The sequence below is a fragment of the Macrotis lagotis genome, chromosome 6, assembly GCF_037893015.1.
Source record: "Macrotis lagotis isolate mMagLag1 chromosome 6, bilby.v1.9.chrom.fasta, whole genome shotgun sequence".
NCBI classification, from domain to species: Eukaryota; Metazoa; Chordata; class Mammalia; order Peramelemorphia; family Peramelidae; genus Macrotis; species Macrotis lagotis.
In genome coordinates, this window is record NC_133663.1 from 79,116,608 (window position 1) to 79,144,063 (window position 27,456).

Sequence of the window (27,456 nt, forward strand, 5' to 3'; positions counted from 1 at the left end):
GCATAATTTTAACACACTAGAAAAATAGGGATATCAATTGAGTCTGGAAGCTCAAGAACTTTTTTTTTCAGAAAGGCAATGGAGTTACGTGACTTGGCCAAAATCATACAGCTAAACAAATATTAAATATCTGAGACTGGATTTGAACTCAGGTTCTCCTGACTCCAGGACTGGTTTCTATTCACTTTAATATCTAGCTGCCTCAAACTCAAGAACTTTTAAAAATAATTTTTATAATTTTACTATAATTTGCTATAATTTCTCCCATCTGGACAAATGCATTTCACATACAAATATTATAAGCAGATACTATAATTTTCCTTTAAATTAAAATTTTCATCTTATTATCTCTAGCATGTGTAAATTCACTATGTTAATATAGCTTGGTTCTTTAAAGTCCATATAGTTAAAGATTTACTGTCTTGGAAAAGATTTTTCTTTTTTTTGGATAAGAAAACTAGAAAAAAAATTTTTTTAGGTTTTTTTTTGCAAGACAATGGGGTTAAGTGGCTTGCACAAGGCCACATAGCTACGTAATTATTAAGTGTCTGAGGCCGGATTTGAACTCAGTTACTCCTGATTCCAGGGCTGGTGCTCTTATCCACTGTGCCACCTAGCCATCCCTAGAAAAAATTTTTAAGAGAAAAAAATTAAAAGTCTTAAAACAGTTTTAATTTGAAAAGGATCATTTTAACCTAAACTTTATGTGTTTCACTGTCAAAATAATAAGATTGAATAGCTATTTGAAACTGGTATTATATATTAAACATTTAAAAATTGGGATTTGGACTGAGTCATGTCATTGTGCATGAATACATTTTTCATTTGTTTTTAAAGAGCAGATGCATTTAGATTCATTATTATGAGGGGGAGAAATGCTCCCAAACAAATTTATTGGTCTGCCAAATGAGTGCATAGGAAAAATTCACAAATACTTTTCTTTCTATTGGTTATAGTTTGATAGTCAAGGGATATCTGAAAATTATTAGAACTTTGAATTTATTAAGTGATGACTATTTGAAAGTGGCTTATTTGATTTATATACAAATTTGAAGCATGAGAAATGTAAGCTGTCAAATACAGCTCACAACAATCTCATGTGTCACCAAAACCAGATTAAAATGCAATTGGGCAATATTAGATAAATAAATAAATACAGAAGACAACATAGATAATAATAATATGTATGGTTTTCTAAGTGGATATGTGGTGCCTATTTCTTTTTTACATTGAAAAATCCTGGTTTGAAGCAACTTCTTGTGTGATTATACTGTATCATGTTATCACTTATGTCTCTAGATTTACATAGCACCCAGGTTCTCAAAGTGTGAACAAGGTATCAGAGGATTCATAAGTCAAAGTTATTTTCAAATTAATACTAATACATTAAAAATTGCTAACATCTATATAAATAAAAGTTTTGGGAGTTGGGGGGTCCTCAATAATTTTTAAGAATGCAAAGAGGAGAAATAGGTAGCAACCAAGCTGAACTCTCCCAATATTATATAATAACTTTAAAATAACTCCTCAAATCAATTTTTGGAGCAATAGAGCAAACAAAAGGTCAGAGTGAGACATTTTTCCAACCTAAGATAGCTTGGAAGGTTGGCAGAAGAGGTCTGTGACACCCAGGTCGGGGCTGGCCTTGAGCAAGTCAGGAGTGGACCTTAGAGACAGTAGCAGCAGCAGTTTTGGAAGACCTCAGCCACAGATGAAAGGGTTCAAACAGCTGATCAGAAGGAGAATGTAGGGGGGGCCCTTTGCTGGCACTCAGTGCATCTGGTGCAACTTTATTGCCTATCTGCAGTTCTGGATCAAAGCTCCAGTTCTCCAAGAGGAGAACTAGCCCTTGCAGCTGGAGGGAAGCAGTGGCCCTTCTTGGGTAAAGACCAGAGTATAGAGCAAGATAGCAATCACACCACTCACTGGATCATACTACCTTGAAAGTACTGAAAACTTACAGAATCCCAAAACTAGTTCTGAAAATAGGAGAACAAAAAAGACTTAAGCTTGGCACAGTACCTCCCCATTCTAGGTAAGCAGAGCCCTTTTAACATAAAGTTAAAGTCAAGAAATAGACCGGAAAAATGATCAAACCACAAAAAATGAACTTGACTATAAAAAGCTTCTCCAGTGGCAGAGAAGACCAAGACACAACCTTAGAAAATAATATTGTAAAAACAGCTATAAGAGAGCCTTAAAACATTTGACCCATTGATGGACTTTGATGGACTTGCTTGTTCCATCAGTGCAACAATCAGGGTCAATTTTGGGCTGTTTGCATTGAAGAATACCATCTGTATCCAGATAAAGAATCATGGAGTTTGAACAAAATCCAAGGACTATTCCCTTTAATTTAGGGGAAAAAAGCTGATATCTTATTGTCTGATCTTGTTATCTCTTATACTTTGTTCCTTAAGGATATATGATTTCTCTCTCATCACACTCAATTTGTATCAATGTACAACATGGAAACAAAGTAAAGACTGACAAATTGTTTTCTGTGGGGGATAGGGGAGGGAAGTAAGATTGGGGGGAAAATTGTAAAACTCAAAATAAATAAAATATTTAATTAAATATAAAAATATATAATTCCTTAAAATTAGAATTGGGCAAATGGAAGCTATTGACTTCTAAGGCATCAAAATACAATAAAATAAAGTCAAAAGAGTGTAAAAAGTAGAAGGAAAAAGTGAAATATCTCATTGCAAAAACAACTGACCTGAAAAATAGATCAAGGAGTGATAATTTAAGAATTATTAGACTTCTTGAAAGCAATGATCAAAAGAGGAACCTAGACAGTACATTTCAAGATATTATCAAGTAAAACTTCCCTAATATTTTAGATCCAGAGGATAAAACAGAAATGAATATAATCCACTTCCTGAAAAAGATCCCCAAATCAAAATGCCCAGAAATATTATAAGCCAAATTCCAGAGCTCCCAAGTCAAGAAGAAAACATTGCAAGCATCCAGGAAGAAATCGTTCAAATATCAAAAAGCCACAGTCAGAAATACTGCGATTTAGTAGCTTCTACTTTAAAGGATCAGAGGACTTGGAACATGCTATTCTGAAAGGCAAAGGAGCAAGGATTAAAACCAAGAATAACCTACTCAGCAAAACTGAGTTAATCTTTCAGGGGAAAAATGGATGTTTAATGAAATAAAAGGCTTTCAAATATTCTTCAGATGAAAAGATTGGAGCTGAATCGGAAATCTGGCTTTCAAACACAAGATCCAAGAGGAGCATCAAAAAAGTAAACAAGGAGTAATCATAAGAGACTCAATAAAATTAAACTGTTTATATTCCTAAATGGAAATATGATACGTGTAACTCCCAGGAACTTTACCATTATTAGGGTAGTTAGAAGGAGTCTACATTGACACAGAGCATGAGTGGGAGTCATTATGTTGTGATGATTCCATCCCTCAAAATAATGAAGGAGTGAGAAAGAGGGATACCCTGGAACAAGGGAGAAGGGAGAGAGAGAGGGAGAATGAGGAAAATTTTCTCACATAAAAGAGGCTTGCAAGGAAAAACTCATAGTGGAGGGGAAAAGGGGAGGTGGAGGAGATAATCCTTGAACTTTACTCATCAGAATTGGTTCAAAGAGAGATGAATAAATATGTATACACACACACACACACACACACACACACACACACACACACGGGCATAGAAATATATCTTACACAACAGGGATTCCCTGTTATCTAGGGGAGAATCAGAATTGGAAGTCAATAAATATTTGTTTATTGATGTGATCTCACCTGATTCTTAAATCACCTCTGTGGTCTTTAAATCCTACCCCTTTTCCCACAACGAGTGTGATAAGGACAGGATAGGGTTAGATCCATATAGGCAGTTATGTCTGGAGCTTGTCACAACATCTTGAGAAAGGAGCATTCTACTAAAATACTTTTTCCCATCTTCTGCCTAAGTGTCTAGTCTTGGCTTCTATTACTACCACTTTCACTTTTTTCCCCCAGTTTCTTTTTGGGAGGAAAACTCCATATTCAGCAGAAAGGAATGATGTTAATAAAAGAATCAGGGATGTCTTCCAGTTTTTCATTAGAGTGTCAGAATGGTAGTTTACCTCTCCTGCCACCCTTAAATTTCTGATAACGACTACAAAAAATAAACCAAAAAAATTAGCAACTGTAAATTAGCACCTGTAAATTCTGACCTTCAAGAAGTTATGTAAGGAAATGTATAAGGCTACTTACTTCATTGTTTTAACTTCTTGAAATTGTTGGTAGAAATGCTGCTACAATCAACAGATGTGTGATTGGACTGTTTCCAACAGTATTGACACTCAAGAACATCTTAGGAAAAACTTGTTCTACCTGTGTGGGTCCTTCAGTGTCCTATCTCCCTGCCATACTATCAATGACTATTTTGATTTCAAGTAGCTTTGTCTGGGTTTTTCATGTTAGAGTTCTAGGTGTTTTTCCAGGAGCAATTATTTTAAGTCTATAAGCGAGTTGCTTGAGTACTTCAAAAACAAATGTACCTGCAGGTGTGATTTAGTACAACATTAAAATGACCATACTTTTTGAGAGTCTGATGATATCTAATACTGGGTTTTGAAATAGAATTAATAGTGATGTGATTTTTAACATTTTATATATCTTACTATTAAACACCTTTAATTCATATTTTTTTGCCCAAAATTCAATCTAGAATCTCCATTTAAAAAAGGGTTTTACTAAATTCATGAGTCATAATGGCCTAGTGAATAGAGAGCAAGTTGGGAAGACCTGGGCTCAATCTGCCTTTGAGAAAAGCTGGTTGTCACTTTGGGCAAGTTACTTAACCTCTCACTGTTCTAGGCAACTCTTTAAGATCATCAGTTACAGAGAAGCAGCAGACTTACATTGGAGGATGGTATTTCCAAATTTAATGAAATCCAGGGGATAAGGGCTTTTTGTGTTTGTGTGTGTGAATGTGTGTCGGGGGGGGGGGTTGGTACTCTGGTACTCTGGTACTTTGACATTTCTAGGTACAACTTTCACACTGAGTGTAATAGTGTCCTTAGGCCCAGGGGTATTCTGAAGTGAGAAACTGGTTAGAAAGAACTGATTGTTAAATTTTCAATGTGAACTTTTACATCTTAGGCAAAGCTACAAATCAGACTTTGAATTATTGTTGAAGAAAAACATTTTCCAAAACTTGTCATGCAGCTTACTTTCTTCATCCTCCTCATCAGTCCGACTCAGGGTATCCTGGGAAGCCTGTTGGGAAGGCTCACTGTCCTGCTCCCAAACAGTGCCAGTACCAGTGTTGGAGCGGGACATGGTGGCCAGGCTTAAGCGGTAAGCAGAGGTAGAGGTACCCACTGTGCTAATGGATGTCTTCCCTTGGTAGGCTGCGTAGGGATGTGAAACAAAAATTAAAAAATTGCATATTTAAGAATGCTAAAAAAAAAGCACAATATAAGTTCTAACCTTTTTTTTCCCCCACTCAGGTATGTTACTTAGGAAAGGTAAACAATGTATTAGGACCTGAATTGAAATGTAAGTAAGAAAAAAGTAAGTGAGAATGAAGAAAGGTAAGAAAGAAAAGTAAGTGGAACTGAAATAAGAAAAATATAAATAAGAAAAATGAGTGAGAATATGAAAAAGACTCAATCTTGGATAAAATATGCTTTCAAATATATAAAGTGAAGCTGGCACAGGTTACCCATAGTATTATATAGAAAATGCTTTCATATCACTTTCTTGACAGATTATATTTCTTCTCTGGTTGGTAGGATATTGGTGCTGCCAATTTGCCAATATTTATCTTATATGCTTTGAGAAAAACTATGTTCAAATTTGTATTTTCCAATGCAGCTCACATTTAAAAGAATACAAAAATCCAAGAATAACTTTTCCTTTTTCCCAGAAAATTAATTTTAATATCCCCTCAATCCTCTGTTGGTCTCTTTATTTTATTTTTTATTTTTTTAGATTTTTTTTTGCAAGGCAAATGGGGTTAAGTGGCTTGCCCAAGGCCACACAGCTAAGCTAGGTAATTATTAAGTGTCTGAGCCCGGATTTGAACCCAGGTACTCCTGACTCCAAGGCCAGTGCTTTATCCACTACGCCACCTAGCCACCCCCATTGGTCTCTTTAAAGTAAACAGTGATACTATTGTGTCACCACGTATGGATTGTATTCTCATCATTTTCTTTACCATATTGCTTTATTGAACAATGAAGGCACACATGTGTCATTTACTTTCCACATGTGCAGGTTAGGGGTACTGCCTATTGATAGAAAATAACATTTTATATTGGTTCATCTCTGAAGGGTAGAGAGAATTCTTAGGAAACTACAGAGCAAGAATCGTCTTTGTTCAGTTTAACCATGTAGAAAAAAAATGTCTGATATATAGAATATTAAACCTAAAGAGATTTTTTTTTCAGATGAATTAGATCATCCAGATGGAGAGATGTTTTGGAATGACCGAAGTATGTCCAAATATAGTGTTTCCCATGAAACATCCTTACCTGACCCACTGTGCACAGCCTCTTTTAGAATCTTAAGTTCACTGTTGAATTCAGTAATGAGAGAGCTCTTGCACAGGGGCCGAGGAATGAAGCGCCTCTCCAGTTGGTCAGCAATGTGTTGTCGGGCAGATAGCTCCTCATGGTTCTCAGCAGGTTGAGCTAAAAGCTGAAATGGGGGGAAAGCAACAGAATCTTCATTATTCTTAATGCTGAATCATTGTCCTAAGAAAGTTGTGCAAGCAGGGAATGAGAAAATGAGATGTTACTAAACATTTTCAAGTTATAAATATTTTTAAATAGGTAATTATGAATTAATCCTAGTTTACAATTTCTATAGTGTTTTGAGGTTTACAAAGCACATTGACCTTTACAACAAACTGTGATGTAAATTGCTATTTTTAACCCATTTTACAGATGAGGAAACTGAAGTTTATAGAGATTAAATAACTTGCCAGGAGTCATATCTAGTAATATAGGCTTTGAACTCAATTTTTCATGGGTACAAATCATCTTCCATACACTAAGATACTCTGTAGTGCACTAGTAGTGCAAGAATTCTTAATCTAGGGTTTATGAACTTATTTATTTTTTACTATTTTAATAATTATATCTATGTAATTGGTTTCCTTTATAATTCTGTTTATTATGCTGAGTATTTAAAAACATTGTTTGGAAAAGGACTTTCTTAGGATTTAGGCTTAACCTGACTATCAAAAAGGCCTGGAGATTAAAAAAAAAAGCTTAAGAATCCCTGCTAGAGCGATTAAGAGGCCTATCCAAGGAATCAGAAGGCTCAAATTCCAGTCTTAGCCTTACCTCTTAGGTAGACCTTGCTAGTCATTTAACCTTTCATTTTGTATAGGAGGAAGTGGAGTTTCAAACAGGTGAAGGAACTTGTTTAAAGTCGCATGGGTAGCAAATGACACATCTGTGGTTTGAACCTAGGTCTATAATTTTCCCTGGATAGTTCTAGTACCATTCACCCCAGGCATTCCTTTCTGGAAGCTGGATCTACTAGAATTTATATAGATCCATATAGAATTTTAATTCCTTGAATTCTCAATTAGTTGGCCTTCAGGATATATGTTACAAAACTTGTATTTCTTCATCGATCCTTCATCTAATCATTGTGGTGAAACTGCAGTAGTTTAATAACATTCTTTTCCATATAGAATGGTCAACCATTCAACTTCAGGAAGAGAAATACCTACCTTACATTGAATAAAGGGTCTTAGGAGAACAAAGATGGGAATCCGAGTTCGAACGATGAAGTCGAGAAAATCCCACAGGGCAAGCCCTCCCACCTTTCTTAGTGCCATCTCTTTGACTTGTAGACTCAGCCAGTACCATTGACTGCCAAGCTGTCTCTCAAAGCAAACAAGAATCACCTTCAGAGCTGGAGTTTGAGAAAGTCAAAAAATGGCATGATTATCTGGTGTTGCTATAGAGAAAAGAAAGAGGTTATAGCAACCACACTTAGTTACCAAATAACTCGAGCATTTCAACAAAGTCAGGGACTTCAGAGGGATATTTTTTTCCTCCCTCTTTTATAAGAGTTGGTCAAGCCTTTTGTAAACATAGCAAGCAGGAGAACTAGATTTTAACTTTTGCAGTAAGATGATCCAAATATTCTTCTCTGATACATTTAACCAAAATTTGTAAGACCTAGAGGAAACTAACTTAAGGAAAGAACAGAGAGGAAGTGTTCAGAAGATGGTTTATAATCTTTTATTATCTGAAAGTTGTACAAATAGCAATATTATCATTGACCTACAAAGCAAAAAATGTGTGAGCTCCTTCTGGAACATTCATTTTGAGCAAGAGTTCAGACTTGTCATATTTTACCCTCTGGACTATGCCACCATATATCATTTACCTTCTTTTGTCCTTGAAGTCCCACTTCCTGCACTGGTAAACTCATCTCAGGACCTTCATTCTAAGAAAGGGCTCAGACCAATCTCTTTCATTCACTGGACTTTGCTAATTTGCCTTCTGTCTCTTCTTTTCAGTTCTCATTTATGTATTCTTTCATTAGAATATAAGTTCCTTGAAGGTAGAGACTTTCTTTTTATTCAGCACAGTGCCTAACACCCAGAAAGGCTTAAAAAAGACTTGAATTGACTATTGCTATTTAATCAGTCAAGCAACATTTATTGAGCACCAACTATAGCACTGTGCTAAGTGTTGGGGATATTAAGAACCTTGAGAATAGAGGGTTTTTCATTCTTTTTCTTTGTATCTGCTATCAAGCATATAGTTGGTGCTTAATAAATGAGTATTGATTGGCTGACTATTACAAAGGTAAAAGTGAAACCGTTCCTGTACTCAAGAACTCTTTGTTGCTTTTACTTGTGCACCAACTTTTGAAGTCATCTTTTCCTCTCTATTTCTGAGGCCATCATTTTAGTCAGTTATGAGGTTGGCTTTTATCTTGTACATATTTCTCAACTGAAACACGTAAAAAGATCTTAGGAGAAATAGCATGGCATAGATGGTGGGATATCAGGAAAAATGGCTTTAGGTGTTGGAACCTAAGAAAAGATGAGTTTGGAGAGGTAGATTGATCAGCTAACATTGAACTTAATATTCTATATTAGATAGAGATTTTATATTATTCAAACTATAGCTGATTCTCATTTGTGATTCATTACTCAGGCATGAGCAATTTGTAAAAATCAAGCACACTAGCTGACACTTTCATAGACAGTAATTGGGCCAAAAATCTATTAATGCACTTTGGACTAGTTTCATTTTTATTCTTTTTAGTGTTGTTTACCAATGTGCCAACTCTTTTTTTGCCATGGTAAAGTTTCTTACTCACCTAAATATGCGGCCTGGCTGGTAGACTCAGCCAGACCTTCCCTGCGTAAATCCTTCCCAGCATCTCCAGGGGTGGAGCAGTGGGCTGGGGAACTCTCCAGCATGAAGTTCTTGCTGCGAGATGTACTAATGATTCGAGGAGGTAGGAGGATATTGATAACCGTCTGGAGCAGCAGAAGGACCTCAGGCTGCTCTAACCATGGACTATCTGAAGTGGGCAGAATTCGGGGTGGGAAAGTGGAAAGAAAACTAATCAAAATGCATGCTTTTTTTTCATTATACATAGTAAAATTCAGCTCTGTTTCCAATGTCAAATTAGAGCATCTATATTTGAGGACACATCCTCCATCTCATAAGGTTGTGAGGTACAGCTTCTCCTATGGACAAAGACAATGTTATTCATAGACAGGCAGTTTTTTTGTTTGTTTTTTCATAGCAGAATATAAAAGGCTCATTGGTCTCAGACAAATTACCTGCTTTCTCCTTTCATTTATACTCAACGACTGTTTCCCCTATATTTAAGATAAACTCTTTCCCAATCAGGGCAAATTCCCATAAGAAGTTGAAGGGGTTGGGGAGAGGGAGGGAAGGAAGGAGGGAGAGAAGGCAAAATGATTATGTGACAGTTGCTAGATTTTAAATCAACTCTTTGGCGACAAAAACATTTACCCACAGGCTCTTTCCCAGAAAAACCCTATCCTCCAAATGCTTTTCCCATATTGATACAAATCTTCAGTCAATGCTAGTTAAGTTTAACCACATCCTCCTGACTTTTTGCTGACTGAGTCATTTCCAAAGGGGAAAAATTTCATCCAGAAAGTGAAGTGGAGAAACTGTTGTTCCACATTGACTCTACTGAAAAGAAAGGAAATGCTTCCTAAGGTATGTTTGGTTAAATCCCTCAGGCAGCCTCCAGGGAAAGGCTTAGGAGAAACTCACACATTGGTCATTTAGGAAGACAACACCAGTAACAACAATAAGAACAACAACAACAATAATGTATCTCCTTTCATTAAATTAATCAGACCTTTGCTTCCAGATCCTACTGTGAGCACAAATGGGATGAGTAGATTTAAAAGCATCCCTTCCCTTCTCTCCTGATTGGTGAATGGGGAGATCACATGGCTTAAGGGGAAATCTTCTTTTAAAGCCTGTGCAGTAATAATAAAAAAAAGAGATATTAATTGACCTCCACCCCTTCTTTTTTCACAGCATAACACAGGTGGTGATTTTCCTGTTGTTCCTGTAAGCTATGAGCATGATTGTGGTCTATGTAGGACACTGGATTCACTCAAAATAGACATCTGACCATGCATTGCCATAATAAGTGTTGATATGACTAAAAAGAGAGTGGCAAGGGATACAACTTTGAAAATGGCATGGAAAACAATATTCATGGTGTGGATTAAACTAATCCCCCCTTTCTTTTCCCTCTCTCCCCACCAATGCCCTCCATTTTAGAGGTGAATGAAGAGGAAGAGAATGAAAACTTGCCACTTGAGAGTCATTCAGGTCAGGTCTGACTAAAAAGTCCTCTTACCCCTGAGCAGGGTACTCTTCAAGTCAGAAAGAGCTAAGCGACATGGGAAAAAATAGATAATATCTTTACACTGGTAATTGAAACCACATCATTTTAGCGATGTCTATTCCATTCTAAGTGACAATCATAGCTCTATGTTCTGAGGAACAGTTCTAAGCTAGTGGCTACTGGATGATGTATGACAGGTCACCCCTTCACACTAGTTCATCAGCTATTGGTTACATACTTCTTTGGGACACAGTTTTCCTTGATGATGACTTTGATCTCTCCAAGGCACTTGACATTCTGGCCGAGATGAAATAAATAGGGCTAAAAATCCCAAACACACACAGATCCTCAACCAACAAACTTTTTTTTAAAAAAAAGAAAATTAAAATATTCAAAGTCTGATGAAAATCTCAAAAAGAAGATCTATTTTGTAATTATCTTTGAATCTTTTTGCCAGACTTTCAATATTTAATGCAATAATGGACTTTTTTAAAAAACAAACATTGTGAGTTGATTATCTGTGAGTGATATTTTCTTTTCCTGTGATATCTTTATACTAGAAAGGATTCCTGTAGTGTTTACAGGTCCAAATGATTCTGCTATCTTTGTTTCTTTAGAAGAATGAAAGAAATACAAGTGAGGACTAAGCTCAGGCCTGATGCTTTAAGCCTACCCTAAAGTGGATAGTGTTTAATTTTTTTTCCACAGATTTTGCCCAGCCTTTGCAGCAAAAAAGAGAGCACCCATGATTTGGTGCCTCAACTAAAAAATTAATGAGCCTGACAGCAGGCCAGGCAGTCACACCTGTATCTGTAATGCTACAAGCCGGACAACAGCTGTGCTGAAGGGCAGAGGTGGTGAGAGATAAGGGCTGAGATGAAGAAGGGGTAATCCATCAGCAACACTGGAAGGTCCTACTACTCCCATCACCTGAAATACAAACAGAGCACATGACCAGCCTTGACAATTGCATTTTCATGCAGCTACACTTGAAAGGTTAAATTCATTGGAAAAATAGAATTACAAGGTTGGACATTTTGCTTTCAATCTTTTTTACTGCTTTCCCCCTATGGTGTGTAATGTCTGGAGTCTGGTCCATTCACTCCATTCATTCCATCCTAAGTATTGTACAATGTTTAGATCCAGCTAACTATAAAATGAGATATGATCCAAAAAGCCATCTCATTATTCACAATGAGGAAATTGGATATACTTACTCCTTAATTCAAAGCTACTTGAAATATATTTTGTGGTGAATGTACTGATGAAGGTGATAATGACAACTGATCTATTTGCATTAGGCATTCCAATGATGCAGAGTTTATTACTCTACAAATTAAGCAACAAGCTAATCTATGTGGTTTTATCTGATGAAATGTTCTAACATGACATCTACACATTGCACAAAACCTCAGGACCAGACTCTGGATATTACTTTAGATGGTAGAGTAATTGGTTTCATTCATATAAACCTTAGCCTGGCCAATATATGGTGCCATTTTGTACTTTTCCCCAAGAAAAGATTCCTCTGAAGATTTGAAGTATCCCTTCTGATCCTAATATTAACCAGTTGTGCAGTCTCCACCACCCCACTCTCCAACTCGCAGCCCTCAACTCTCAGCTCAACATACTGAGGCAGATTTTCAAAGTAGTGTGTGGGAAGCAACATACCTGAAACCCATTACCACAGGGATCAGTCCTAGCATCTCCCCATGCACTACTTTGAAAATGTACCTCCTCATTTACAGTGTCACCTGAGCAATCTGCTTACATGGATGGGCAGGGATGGGCAAAGTGATTGATCTGTAATCTTCAGTCCAAAGAAGTCAATAGCAGAGTGAAGTTTAGCAAAGGTTCATAAGATTGCCACTTGGCTACTCACCAGATTGACACAGACATTGATCAGTGACCTAAGGTGAGGCAGGAAGGATATGATTGGCTGCCTCTGAAGTGTCAAACAAACCCCTTCAATCAAATTGCTGGCAGGCTCCCACTCAACCTGTCGCCTGGAATACAACAGTAGTTGCCATTAGCTGCTTGTTTCTCCTTTTAAGATGCTTGGAGACTAGGTGAATGCGACACAGTGGTTCTGACAGGAGGAGGAGACATTTTAAGACAGGATGGTGTCAGAGACAACAAAGTGTTTTACACGGGATGGATTTTACCCATGTTGTTCCAAAAGTACAGAGCACACTGGGAGGGGAAGAAGATATTGGAAACGTAGCAGAGGCACTCCTGCCTCACTTGACTAATGACACAAAATCTATTGAAGAAAAAACAAAGATGATGAATGGGTTGCATTTTAAGTTCTTAATATTTTGTTCTTAAATAGGGTTCTGAGAATGTTATCATGGAAAACTCATCAGAGAGTGAATCATTGTATATTACAATTATTTCTATACCAGGATTGTCAGATGGCACGTGGACAGACACCACTGGCTGAAACATCTGGTGATTATATATTTGGGCACATATCAGTTCTTGCTAGCATGAAGATTATATTCAAAAGTGGTTAAGTTTAGATCTATTCTTTTTTTTTTGACCTTCATAAAAATAATTTTGGGGAGGAGGGAATGATTAGACTGATATGGGAAGGTGCAATTTACACAACCTGACTTCTTTTTGTAGGTTTTTGATTTTGTTTTGTTTTGATAAGCCTAGTCTGCATAGTGCCACATAATGGAGAATTTAATTTTTGTACTCTTTTACTTTGACACTAGTAAAATAAATGAACTTTAGCTTTGCTAAAGCCAACATCAGTTTCAGAAGTTTCCATTAATTGGGGTTATATGACCTGTCTTTTCTTCCTCTTCCTCCAATTGCCTGACTTGAAATGAAGCAAAAACTGAAATGTGTAGTAACTGAAGCATTTTAGGAAACCACGAAAAACCCACAGAGTTAATTTTATCTCCTTACAAAATCTGGAGCAGACTAGGACAACAGTGGGCTAATAGGACCCATAGAGGGGAAAAACCTAGGAAGTGACTTAAAAATTGGCATTACTGACTTAATGAAATAGGCCACTCATAATCCAGCCTCTCTAGTGAGTAAGGTGGGAATATCAAGAAACTGAGATAGAAGGGGAATTAATAAGAAATAAAATGGACAAATTCTTGTTACCACTAAAGATTAGGAAAAGTTTTGGGCATTTCCTTTTGAAAATGCAGAACTCCTGAGGTTTAATTCTAGAGAATGGGAGGAAAATAAAATACTAATTTTGAGCCAGACTTTGGAAAGGAGGAGAAATACACTTAAGAAATTAAATTTTGTTTTGCCAAGTCAGCATGGTGATTTCCACAGCTGCCATGACTCTGCATGTTGCATTGCTTGATTAATTGAATTCTCCTCATGGGAGCATAAGATTATTGGGAAAAATTAGGTTTCCAGTTGGTTTGGCAGTAGTTACATTAATCCCACAAAGGGAATTCATTTTTTCAAAGGACAAATTGTTACTACTTCTGAGAGTCAACTTGTCTTCATATATTTCTTTAAAACTTTACAAGCTTATAATGGCACTAAGAATTTGGGGACTCAGTAATATCATTTGGTATATAACATGTTCAATACTTTCACTAAACTTTGCTGGCAAATTTTTATGAAGATCAAATATTCTTCATCATCTCATCTCATAGAACCTTATAGTTCACTTATGTAGTGAATGGGGGAGGGGAGGGGGGGGAGAGAGAGAGAGAGAGAGAGAGAGAGAGAGAGAGAGAGAGAGAGAGAGAGAGAGAGAGAGAGAGAGAGAGATCTTGGAATGAATGTGACCTGAGTTAAAGCTCTGTCTCTGAGATATACTACCTATGTGATCTTGGGCAAATCATTTAAATACTCAGAGTCACAGGCAACTAACTCTTAAGACTATAAATTAATTAGCAGATGTTGATCTGTATTGGAAAAGTAAGTTTCCACACCGGGAGTTCCCAATGAAATGACAAATCAGGTTCCCCCCCAAATTGCCTTACTATTCCAACTAGTCCCCCCCATACCTAACAAAGAGTAGGTGTTTAATAAATTTCTTTTGTTATTGAAATACAGCCTAAATGATTTCAGATTAGCTTGATTTGTGAGGTTAAATACACATGTTCAGTTATTTTAGTGTTTTAGTGTAAGATTCATTCTTCCTTAGAGTTTAAGTTTGTATAGTGTACTTAATTGCCTTAAAACATTGTTTTCTTTGTATCAATGATATGAAGAGATTTTTTAAAAAATTAAATTTCAAAATGAACATTTTTGCTTCTTTAAATTTTTTCTTCTATCACTGTAGCTGAGAACTTGTCACTAAGGCAATTTAAAAAATAACAGTATTTGATATGACACAAACAATATTACATTTGATCCATTGTTTCATTTGGTACAACACATCAGCATAAATAAAACAACATGCCTGGAAATCAAGGCTTGTGACACTAGAGACAAACCAATATCTGTTTCCATTATACCTGCTCACCTCAAGGTAGGCATCTTGTGAATTTTGTTAAACATACGATCCAATCTCTTTAAGATGAGAATAAGAGCAGGCCTCACTGCTTCAGCAGTCCAATCAGTGATTGGCAACATCTCCATGATATATCGTCGGAGCCCACGGCTTTCCATTGTCTGGGTATCATAAGGTGCCAACTTCAGAAGGGAATGTGCAATTTCTGCCAACCTAAAATCATTGTCCATTAGGAAGAAGTATGAGACTCCACAATTTGAGCAACGCAACAATCACCCATCTTTCAAGTATGCCCAATTTTTTTTTCATGGCTAGTTTAAATGAACTAACAATAGCCCATCTTATACTCTGAATTGTTATGATTATGCACTTCTAGACATTTTAGAGTCTTCCAATATATTAAGCAGCTACCATAGTATACATGTGTTTATACTTATAAAAACTACAAGTATGTGCATATGTACAAAAATTCATATTGTACACAGGAAATGTTTCTTTTAATTGATTAAAAATCATGCTTATTATTCAAAGAATATAAGCATATATAATTTAATGTATAGCCAATTCTTATTCTCCAAAATGATTGGCAATGTATTTTCTGGGTTATTTAATATTCTGATTAGCTGAAAGTTGAACATGACTGAATTATTAAATATAATCGAATTGTGTGAAAAACATAAGATGAAAATAGAGCTGAACAATACTGAATGTTTTGATGTTGTTGGCCTACATTCTGCAGTAGGACATTACAGTTTGCTACCTGGTTAATCCTCTAAGTACATACTTAATATGTGGTCATCCACCCTTTCCTCAGAGATTTTTACTGAGGGTGAATTTACATAATAACTAAAATTTCTTCATCTAACACTTTTGAGTTACTCAAGACCTCTATTATATACATTGTCACCATTAGATAGATATAAATAATATGTATAACTAAAAAATTACTGAGTATGGCCCTTGGCAAATGGGGCATGGGACAGGCAAATTTTGATTAAGAAGGTAACCAGAAAGGGCCAAAGGTTTTTGGGAGAAGTCATATAAATGGAATGTGATCATAGAAAAATCTGGATTATGAGGTAGGAGTTGTAGGAAGGGTTCAAGAAGGAAAGAACGGCAAATGCAAATCTTTCTTAATCCATAATTTTGTTGATGACTTTGAATGTTGTGAATGATAATTCCTGCAAGGCACCTTTAAAATAAATATTTTTTGGGTATTTGTTTGCTCAATACTAATTTCTTATAAAAGTAATGCATACAAAAGTTTAATTATTTAAGCTTTCAGACAAATTTGCAATTCCTTTTTTTTCTTCAAAAGAAGAAAAAAAACCCAAGAAAACCCAAGGGAAAAAACCCTGTTCATTGAGAAATGAAGTATCTGTTCTCATTACTATTAAAGAATGAAGCTGAGAACATTAAAAAAAAACAAACAACCTAACAAACTACAAGGAAATAGAATGGAGCAGTAGAGGGAAGGTTTCTGAATTCCTATTTGCCTTTCTTTTCATTAAGATCACTGCCTTGTTTCAGGCCTTAGGCATGTTTCAAAATATAAAATGTTTTGAGTTTCAGAACTAAATTACTAATTTTCCTATCAGGATAATTTGTCTTTTAAGATTAAACAATGTAGAAGGAATTAGTCCTTTATTGCATGGACATGTATGAGAAGACTTCTAATCCCATGGAGAGCATGAAATTTTCTTTCTTTTTGGAAACTATATTGCTTGCAAATTTTATTGCTTCTTGCAGTTCTTGTGTATAATAGATGATAAGTTTCATTAATGTTGGTACCACATCTGAGGGAAATGTGCCTCAGCTCTTAGAATAAATGGAAAGAACATTACATTTGGACCTCTGTGTTTTTAGCCAAATCACTTCACTGGGATTTGATTTCTCCTCTGCATTATGAAGGGGCTGGAATAAATTATCTCAAAGATCTCTTTTGGCTCTAAATTCATCAATCTACAATGTTGAAAATAGTGAGTTGAGAACAGTGAGTGAACCTCAGTAGGTTCACATCATGTATTTTCACTCTCTTTGGGCATTATCCATCCATTTAGTATTTTTTTTAAAGTAGAAAGACCACTTGGGCAAGTCACTTAACCCCACTGCCTTGCAAAAAAACAACAACAACAAAGGTAAGATCAGGTGACTTAGGAAATTCCTTAAAAATTGACTCAAATTGAGTTACCATATTACTCAGTCTACTTTTGATATATCATTGCTCAACTAAATCATATTACATTATTCCTTAGAGTTATACTTTATTCTGTTCTTATATGATTTCTTCTATTCTTTCCTTAATTCTTTGTAATTTTTTCTACTTTAGCTCACTCAAAATGATTATTTAGATGTACTAAGGTAACAACCAACCAAATCTGAATTGTGATGTTTGGTTTTAATGAGTTTTAATGTAGCATCTCAATATAGGAATCTTTTCTTGACCATTTAATATTAAATATGATTCATTTAGATATTACAGATGGAACTGAAGTAATTACATGTATTTATATAGGAAATTTAATTCTCAATACTCATGAGTTCTTATTTTAAGCCTCATAATTTTTCCCTTTTCACTCCAGTCATTCTGCATGTTTGCTTTTGTGACATTCACAAATTGTAGAATATCAATTAAAGAGATTTACAAATATTGGACTTACTATAAAGTCCGTTGATTATGGTAATGATGAATAAAATGTTCTTGAAATTAGCAACTTTATTTTTTCAAGCTTTTCACATTTGATTCTTTAATGTAAATAATGGATTAGTCTGAGGTTACCTTAGCCTATGTAGCAATTGTTATATTCCATGTTTTCAGAAAATATTGAGAATTAAAGTTTGGTCTTTAATAGAGTTTGGTTGATTTTTATAATTATTTCTCTGTGAGATTTACATCTATTATAGTGCATTATGGCTTAATGTTTTTCAGACGGGGTATGCAGTTAACAATATGGCTGACAAAACATAAGCACAAGTCCAACAGAATTTTAATTTGGAGATTTTTGAATTATCATTTTAAAAAAAGAAACAGTTCATAGTAGATAGTAAGGATTACACTTTTGCAATTCTTAAAAATATCAGAAAAATGTCTCCTGTCCATTTTTGAACACCTCTCTTTCATATTCTTTATGGTACTGTGATGGTGACTATGAAATCTAGAAAAATATCATTTTTTACATTGTACTTTTCTATATGTATTGATAAAAAATATGGGTCCTGATTGCCTGTCCCTAGGAAATTGTTTTCCATTGCATATGTTATTCTTCCTATGTAGGAATTTTCCTATTTTACTGGGATAAAATATAACTTCATAAAAAGGCTAGCAAAATACCTAGTATTCTAAAAAAACAAGATTTTCCCACCAAATCTCATAAACGGCAAGAAATCATTTTTTTGCTTCGATTGTTTCACATACCCCTAGAGACACAATTCACTTGGATAGTAAGGATAGTACCTCATATGAGATTTAACATCCAGCAACTCCAAGGCAGTGACCCGAGGCTCGCCTGCCAGGTTCTGTAAGATCTTTAGTCTTGGTCCACAATGTTTATAGAACTCAGTGCAAATATTTAGCAGGGATTCTCTGGGTCTCCGGAACTCCTCTCTAGCAATTCGTTCATCCAACTCCTCCCGGGGGAGACCTTGCCCTTCCTCCAACAAGTGCAGGTTTTCCCTAGGGAATAATAATAATTTTAAAAAAAGGTTGGCGGAGTGGAATGACCTTTGTGGAGGATGCAGCTGCAGGTGACCAAAAAGAATAGATGATGATGAACCCTTCCTATTGAACTGATAGAACCACATCTGTGAAAATAAATTGTAATAGCAAAGTAAATGAGAAAGCCTAAGAAATCAGAGATACTTCAACCTGAAAGTTCTGTTAGTTTTCTTTGCTGTAGACACCTTCTGTGGGTTTAACCAGAAAAGGTGTTACCTTGCCTCAAATCACTGAAATCCGATGTACTGCAATATAACTCAGAGGAATTCATCCTGTGATGGCAGAGTGAGGTGAGATAGGAAACAAGTCTTATTGTACCTGATAAAGTGCAGCTTTGCTCCTTGCTCTTGGTACCTGGGAAGTGAGAAATTTAGTCAGAATATTATTGGAACAACAGGGTTCTTCCCATGCACAAACATTCAACAACACACAAAACCTAACAAAAATTAAAATTTCCTCATTTGGAGACTACAGATAGCAACTACAATAATTTCTATTTATTGTTCTAGATCTGAAAATTTTGAAATGGTATAGGTAACTTTAGACAGAGGGAAGGGATTTGAGACATTTTACAAATAAATTGCTTGTAAGAGAAGAATATATTACAAGGCATTCTGTTTGCAGTAGACCAAGGAGATATTTTATTCACTGGCTGATGATAATAGAGACATCTAAGGAAATCTTTCTCCCTAAATGACCCCCCCCAATTGTGTTTAGCCAGCTTCCCAAAAGCCCCCCTGAAAATATTATTTATATTAAAGTAAACTTTTAATTATTTGTACTAATGAATAGATTAGAACTTTGAATTATCTAAAATATCAGATAATTTGAATATCATTTATATTTGATTTATAAATGCTTTTATATTTATATTTGGATACAAGTGTATATAATATTAAGAAAATTAACTGTGCTTAACAATTTTGTCATCCAAAATAATGTCACACACGGAGGCAGCTTTTAGTGGTTAGATCACTGATTCTGAAGGCAAGGGTCCTGGGTACAAATCATTCCATTGATATTTGGAGTCTAGGTATTTAGCTTCTGTGGTCTTCAGTTTCCTCATTTACAAAATGAGAGCTCAAAGGATAATATATGTCAAGCAGGAAAGGACCTTAAAGACCACCACACCCAATCCTTTCCTTTTAGGGAGGAAAAAAGCCTAAGGTTGAGAGATTAAGTGACTTGCTCAGGGTATACTGTTAACCCAAGTCTTCCTGATTTCAGATCCAGAACTCTGTCTAGGTAGCTGGAGAAGATGGCCAATGAGGTCTTTCCATCTCTACATCTAAAAAACTTTTATCCTGAAAACCTGACTTGGGAGTGATTGAGAGAATTTCCATTTCCTCTTATTTTCATTCTCTTGCCACCTTCTCCATGACAGGTCTTTAAATATTTGAAGAAGATGAAGTGAACAAACTTGTTTTAGTTGGTAAGAGCTTCCCTCCAGGGTATTGACATCTTGGGGAACACACTCCTTCACTGGCTCTACACTATTTCCCCTCATTTGTTCACCAAGGGGCCATCATCAAATCATCAGCTTGAGTAGATCCAATAAGAGAGGACTGGCCACATTAATCAGGTTATTTGAGCTTCAAAGGATTTTATGAGATCAAGAAAGATGAAAAAATACCAAAAGAACAACAGATGGGTCAGTGGGATGAGTGTCTGAGTAGTCAACAAAATATTTAAATAAAATCCAAACTGCCAATAAACTTGAAAGCAAGTCTTAAGAAACTAAATCAATATTTGGATGAAGTACAATGTAGCTAATCTGTCCTCTGACATTAGGGAATTGATTATTGGGGAATTGCCTTCCTGTTTCTTAAGATCTACCTATAAGAGGCAAGAGAAATGTCCCTAGAAAGAAGACACACTAATCATCCAGTTCATCCCATACATGCACATTTGTAAAGGTCATATGGACTTAAAAAGTAAAGAATAAACAGCTACTATATGTTAAGAACTGTCCTTTTAAGGGCAGCTAGGTGGTGCAGTGGATATAGTATTGACTCTGAAGTCAGGAGGACCTGAGTTCAAATCCAGACTCAGACACTTAATAATTGCTTAGCTGTGTGACCTTGGGCAAGTCACTTAACCCAATTGCCTTAAATAAATAAAAATTAAAAAAAGAACTGTCCTTTCCAGAGCTCCCTTTCCAGAACTCCCCTTAAATGAGGAGCATAGTATAATTTAGACAGAATCAAATAGAGCTTAATGATGAGAGAAGTGGGAAGAAACAAAGTAGAAGAATAAATTATTGAGAATTACCTTGTATTCACACCAGATGACATAGTGTGGTTAGCAGTAGTAGTCCCTTTATGACCTTGATCACATCTGCTCATCTGAGGGGCTGTCATAGGCCTATGAAAAGATCAAGCGATACAACCTGTGAGTGACATCTATATCCAAGAAGCAGCCTGGCCATGGTGAAGATCATACTAGACTTGAGGTAAACTTATAAGATCATGAACTTGTGCTGGAAAAAACCTTAGCAGCCATCTAAACCAGTCTCCTCTCCCAATCCCTTACTTTGGACAGATGAGGAAACTGAATCTCAGAAGTTAAGTGACCCATTCACAGGCACATGGATGGCAACTAGCCAAGCTAAGATCTGCCTTTGAGTCCAATTGCAGTGCTCTCATTGGGACTCATTCACTTACTAGATGTGTGACCCGGGATAATTGTCATCTAATCTCTCAGAACCTCAGTTTCCTCATTTGTAATATGGAGACAATAGTTACTGTACCTACTTCATTTGAAAATCTTAATACACTACAAAATGTGTTATCAGGTAAGATGATAATCTATACTTTATGAGAAATGCAATTTTTACAACCTTGATTTTTAGGTTCAACTATAAATCATGATTATTAAAACAATAGTGGATTTAGGTTCAACTATAAACTATGATGATTAAAACAGTGAAATTTCCATAAGTAAACAAACTGTTCATCTCAGAAATTTTTTGAGCTAAAAACTGAAATTTGGAGAAACTCTAAAGTTAATGAATATAGACAAGAAATAGAAAATATGTGTAGGAAACTAGATGTCCCTTCTATATTCAGTTCTTCCACTTATTTTAACAAATGACTACAGAATATTAAGTCAGAAAAGAACCATTAGAAGTCATATGACCAATTATTTCTCTTCTTTTAAAGCCATATCAAAAACCTGGGACTGGGACAAGTAAATCGCTAAAATAATAACAAATCAATAATCTAGGGACTTTTTAGAGATTTGTAATGATGCACCAATTACTTACTTCATTCCTACTATTTACCTAAAAACCTAGATAAGATTTTCTTCTAAATGGTATCTCAAAGGTGAAAGGGATACATCAATAGGAAAGACAATGATCTTTTCTGTGTCTGTATGTGTTTATGTGTGAAAGTGTGAGTGTGTGCTCCTCCTACCCCCTGTTTTCATATTGTCCATTTCCTTTTTTATGCATGCATATAAATCGCCAGAGTTTGCATTGTACTGGTAAAACTCAGGATGGCCTCCCAACCCCTTTGAATAGAATTTCAAATCATCTATATAGCTGAAGGAAAAAATTTATAGCCATGAGCCGTTAAAACTCAAGTTTCCATTAACTTGGATATCTGGATCATGGTTTGTGTTTTGTTTTTGAATCACGAAACTTTTTGTTGATGTTTTTCATTCATGTCTGACTGGTCATGACCCAGTGAACATGTCTTTGGTGTTTTCTTGGGAAAGATACTGGAGTGATTTGCCATTTCCTTCTCCACTGATTTTACAGAATAGGAAATTGAGACAAACGGGCTTAAATAATTAGCCTGCGTCACATAGTTGGGAAGGGCTTAAAACTATTTCAAAGCAGATTTTCCTGACTCTAGACCTAGCACTCTATCCACAATAGCACATAGTTCCCTCATGGCACTTTTTTTACCTACTGTTAACATGATTAAGGCTGGCATATTTTTATCAATGGGATTACCTGGTGAGAACTTCCACACTGTATAAGAGGGCCTGCAGAGATGTAGCCAGAGCAGCTGTGGCTGCAATCTCCTCTCGAGCAGCAGGCACTGTTTCCACTTGTGATGTTTGTCTTTTTAACTTTTGTAGGTAACATGGAACTAAGGCTTCTAGGACCATCAGCATTTGAAGGCTTCATCAAAAGAAGAGTAAATCACATTTCACATTCTATTTTCATACACCTGCTTTACTTAAAACCAAGGAGAAATAAAATACACAAGAATGATGCAGCCTAAGAGTCCCTAATATACCTTTCCTAGGATCATCAATCTAGAGTTGGAAGGGAACTCAAAGGCCATTTAATCCAAACTAGTATATTTTACAGATATGAAAACTGAGGTCCATGGAGGCTGTGGATTGTTCAAGGTTACATAGCTAGTAAGCATTACAAACGGAATTTGGACTCACATCCCTCATTCTAGAACCAGTGTTCTTTCCACTGCTTCTTACATTATACCTCCAGACTTCTTTAGCTATGAACCTGTGCATTTCCATAAGCAAATGTCTTTGAACCAATTCAGCATTATTTTATCTGTATTGATACTGTTTATTATTATTGAGCATTTTGATTTCACATGAGAAATTAATGACTCTAAATGATGCCATGAAACTAAGGGAAAATAAAATATCCAATATAGTAGGGCTGAATCATATTTTTTGTTATTTGATATTTGGGAGTAAAGTTGTTCATTTGATGAGGGCTGCTGGTGAGTACAGAATTAGAACCATTTTTCATGACATGTATGAAGACTGGGTAGAGAAGCAAATGAAATGGAAAAAAGGAGTTGATGGATTGATGAGAATAAAGGGAAAAAGAGGTATAAATATTGCATAGATCAAGTTTAGTAGGGGTAAAATAGTGAGGAGAGTTGTTGGAAAGTGTGCAAAAGGAAACTCAGAAAAATGATATTCAAATGCAAATACTTTCCTAAACAAACATACCTTTTTGTTTTTGAAACAAAAATAATTTCTGATTGAGGCATCCCTTCACAATCTATAAAAAGTTAATGTAGCTCCATTTCTTTTTAAGTATATGTAGTAACTCATATTAGTTTGGCATTCTTTCAAATAGTTGCTTTGCTCTTAGAGATCTTTTAAACTCAATAGACAGTATTCCTTTTTTTTTATGAGCATGTCTATTATTTGTATGAGAATAGATGTCTTTATGTGATTGTATGTGTTTGAAAATAGTTTTTTCTTGTTTATGTTTAAATTATCCTCCAAGTAATCTCATTTATAGTTCTAATTTGTACTAAAAGAAAGAAAGAACTTCACTTAATCCCTTTAAATTATTCCAAATTTTAAATTAGGGGCATTCAAATGAATGAGGTATGATTAGAATTCCTGATAATTCATCTAAATGACATTAGTTTTTTTAAAAAATATTTTCCTCAGTATATAGTGCATGAGATTTTGAGTCAGTAGAGTCTAGATAGGAATATTTCACCACTATGCTTTTCAAAAGAGTCAGAATTTCTGTTACTCCCAAATCAGACCCTGACTTTTACTCTATTTGTGAAGCCTCATTTCTCCCCCTTCCCCCACTTCCTCAGGTTTAGTATCAGGCACAAAAGAGAGAATAAACAATGACAATGAAATATCAATGAACAACTGTTACCTTCGGAATGATTCTGGAGCATAAGCCACCACAGTGACACAGAGCTTGATGGCTTCACTAATAGAGAAAGTAAGATCCTCATTCCCATAGCAGAAGTCTGAAGGGGTAAAAGTTGAAAGAACTCAGCTCAGTGAATTATGCTGGTGATAAAAAAGAGTTTGATTTCCTAAGAAAAGATTTATCTTGATAAGTTGTTTGGATACTACATCCCTTTTAGGTCTTAATCCTGAAGAGAAAACATTCCTTTATCTCTTCACCCTACCTCTCTGACAGTTTCCTAGATTAGGCGCTTTTTTATTTTTAATTATTTCTCGAGATTAGAAATGAAAGATGACATTCTCCAAGTCTGAGGTCTGGTAAGGATCTGTGATTATTATTTTATCACTGTATAATATTCCCTGAATCCATTCGAACTGGCAACTCATCTGTAATTTGTAGTTTTAGAGAGGTGCCTACCACATTGAGAAATTAAGTGATTTTCCTATTGTCACATAATATATGTGCAGCAGGCACGTCTTGATTCTAGGTTTTCCTGACTCCAAGATCAGCAATCTATTTACTATTCCAACTGTAACCATGTAAATCATGTAAATAATTGTCTTCCTCTGAGACAGTTCTTTTTTAAAAAATATTATTTTGTTTTTCCCCAATTAAAGATAATTTTAAATATTTACTTTTTAAAACTTTGAGTTCCAAAATTTCTCCCTCCCTTCTTTAGCTCCCCCTCTAAGACAGTAAATAATTTGTTATATTTATTTACAATCATGTAAAATGTTTTCATTTTAGTCATGTTATGAAAGAACAGTCCAGAAGAAAAAATAAAGCAAAAAATAGTATGCCTCAATAGTTACTCAGACTCCATCCATTCTTTCTCTGGAGGTAGAGAGCATTTTCATCATGTGTCCTTTGGATTGTATTGCTGAGAATAGCTAAGTTATTCACAGTAGATCATCATATAATATTACTATTGCAATGTTCTTGAACTAGTTTTTTTTTTTTTTTTTTTGCAAGGCAAAAGGTTAAATGACTTGCCCCAAAACACACAGCTAGGTAATTATAAAGTGTCTGAGCCTGGATTTGAACTCAGTGCTCCATCCACTGTGCCATCTAACCGCCTTGAACCAGGAGTTCTTAACCCTTTTCTTGTGTCATGAATTTCAATGGTAATCTGGTAAAGTCTATGGACCCCTTTTCAAATGAGCATTTTTAAAAAGCAGAAAAATTCATTTGATTTATATAGGAAAGCAACTATGTTGAATATAGTCATCAAAATTAAAAAAAACAAATTCTTGAAACAGAAATTAATCCTTTGGTGTACTAGATGATATTGTACTTTGTGACAACAAATGCACATTTTTTGGGGGGGATATTCCCTTACGACAAACATTTGAAGATGGTTCAAAAGACAAAAAAAAACAAAGTAATGATCACAAATTGTAACCTTTGTTTTCTATAGACCACAGTGTTATCTAGTAATCTATATTGCATAGTTTATACAGCAGTTTTCATGGCACAGATATTAACTTTCTATTTTATAGCATTCAAGAGAATACAGGAAAGATGAAATGTCCACAACCAATTCACATTATTGGTTTATATGTCTTTGTCTTGATACTCAATCTAAATTAAAAAAAAAATCTGTGCTGTGGGAAAAAAAGAATTTCAAAGAGATTTGCTTTTACCTAATGATTTCAAAGGCTTTTCTGCTTTTACCAGCTCCAAGATGTCCAATATATCTGTGGTTTCTCCCTCCAGAGACTGCAGCAAGTCAAATAAGCATTGTGCTGACACACCTTTACTAGGCCCATTATTGGCAGCATCCTGTAGTATAAACAACAAAGTTTAAAACAAAACAAAGCAAAACATGGATTTCTACCTTCATATTGATGACTCTGCCCAGTTTAATCAAGATTCAGCTGTCAAATTTAAAAACACCAAACCACACATTTGCTTACCCATTTCTATATGAAAAAAAATTACAAGACAACTTGGGAACTCTAGCAGACTTTCCTTTTATTCGCTTATCTTTGAAGAAAAACTTCTAGGTCACACTTGGGAAACAGAATGCTACTTTTAGTGACTGCTTCTTTCATGTTCACAACATTGAAAAGGCCTGTTTCCTTTTCTAGTCATATATGCCATAGATAATGCTTATTATTACATTTTTGTGTAAGTAAATGTTGATAAAGAATGCTTTGATTGATTTAGACTGACAGTTTGTCCTCTGAGTCACAAATCATTTTGAATGTCCACTGCTTTACACTGTTCTTAGCAGATCTCTGGTTTGAGGAGAACTTTTGAAGATATTATTTATCTATAGATTATAATTATATTCTTTATACCTTTGTCAGTTGTCCAACTATAAAGTTGTGTCCAACTATAAAGTTGTATGAGATATACAGGTGATGCAGAGGATAAAGCCCTGAGCCTGGATTCAGGAATATTTAAGTTCAAATCTGACCTCCAGACACTTCCGTAGTTGTTTGACTCTGGGCAAGTCATTTAACCACTTAATTTCCTTATCTGAAAAAAAATGAGGTTAATAATAGTATCTAGCTTATAGGGTTGCTGTGAGGATCAAATGAGATAATAATTGTAAAGAATTTAGCATAATACATAGAAAGCACTACATAAATATTAGCTATTAATATTAATCTCATGCTTTCATCAAAGATTCCTTGATGAAAAGATGAATTATTCTCATAAGACTTTATAGGGATATGAATAGGTATTGATGTTTTCTTTCTTTTCATTGGGGGTGGGGGAGGCTAGAAAATAATGCTTTTCTTCTTTTCCATCCTTTAGGATCATTCTTTCTTTGAGATATCTTTAAAACTGATCCCA

General features: G+C 35.3%; 1 protein-coding gene across 1 annotated transcript in view; it reads right to left on the minus strand.

The window, feature by feature from the left end:
• Window positions 1-27,456, minus strand: part of UNC80 (unc-80 homolog, NALCN channel complex subunit) — a 214,262-nt gene that overhangs the window by 21,589 nt on the left and 165,217 nt on the right. Inside the window, exons 47-60 of the mRNA XM_074191473.1 lie at window positions 26,295-26,433; window positions 24,613-24,709; window positions 22,957-23,127; window positions 21,267-21,359; window positions 19,314-19,349; window positions 18,735-18,953; window positions 15,293-15,493; window positions 12,725-12,848; window positions 11,647-11,772; window positions 10,342-10,465; window positions 9,316-9,522; window positions 7,706-7,890; window positions 6,495-6,660; window positions 5,190-5,369 (exon numbers count right to left, since the gene is read on the minus strand). Coding sequence (XP_074047574.1) covers window positions 5,190-5,369; window positions 6,495-6,660; window positions 7,706-7,890; window positions 9,316-9,522; window positions 10,342-10,465; window positions 11,647-11,772; window positions 12,725-12,848; window positions 15,293-15,493; window positions 18,735-18,953; window positions 19,314-19,349; window positions 21,267-21,359; window positions 22,957-23,127; window positions 24,613-24,709; window positions 26,295-26,433 — 2,068 coding nt within the window. The remainder of the gene's footprint in view (window positions 1-5,189; window positions 5,370-6,494; window positions 6,661-7,705; window positions 7,891-9,315; window positions 9,523-10,341; window positions 10,466-11,646; window positions 11,773-12,724; window positions 12,849-15,292; window positions 15,494-18,734; window positions 18,954-19,313; window positions 19,350-21,266; window positions 21,360-22,956; window positions 23,128-24,612; window positions 24,710-26,294; window positions 26,434-27,456) is intronic.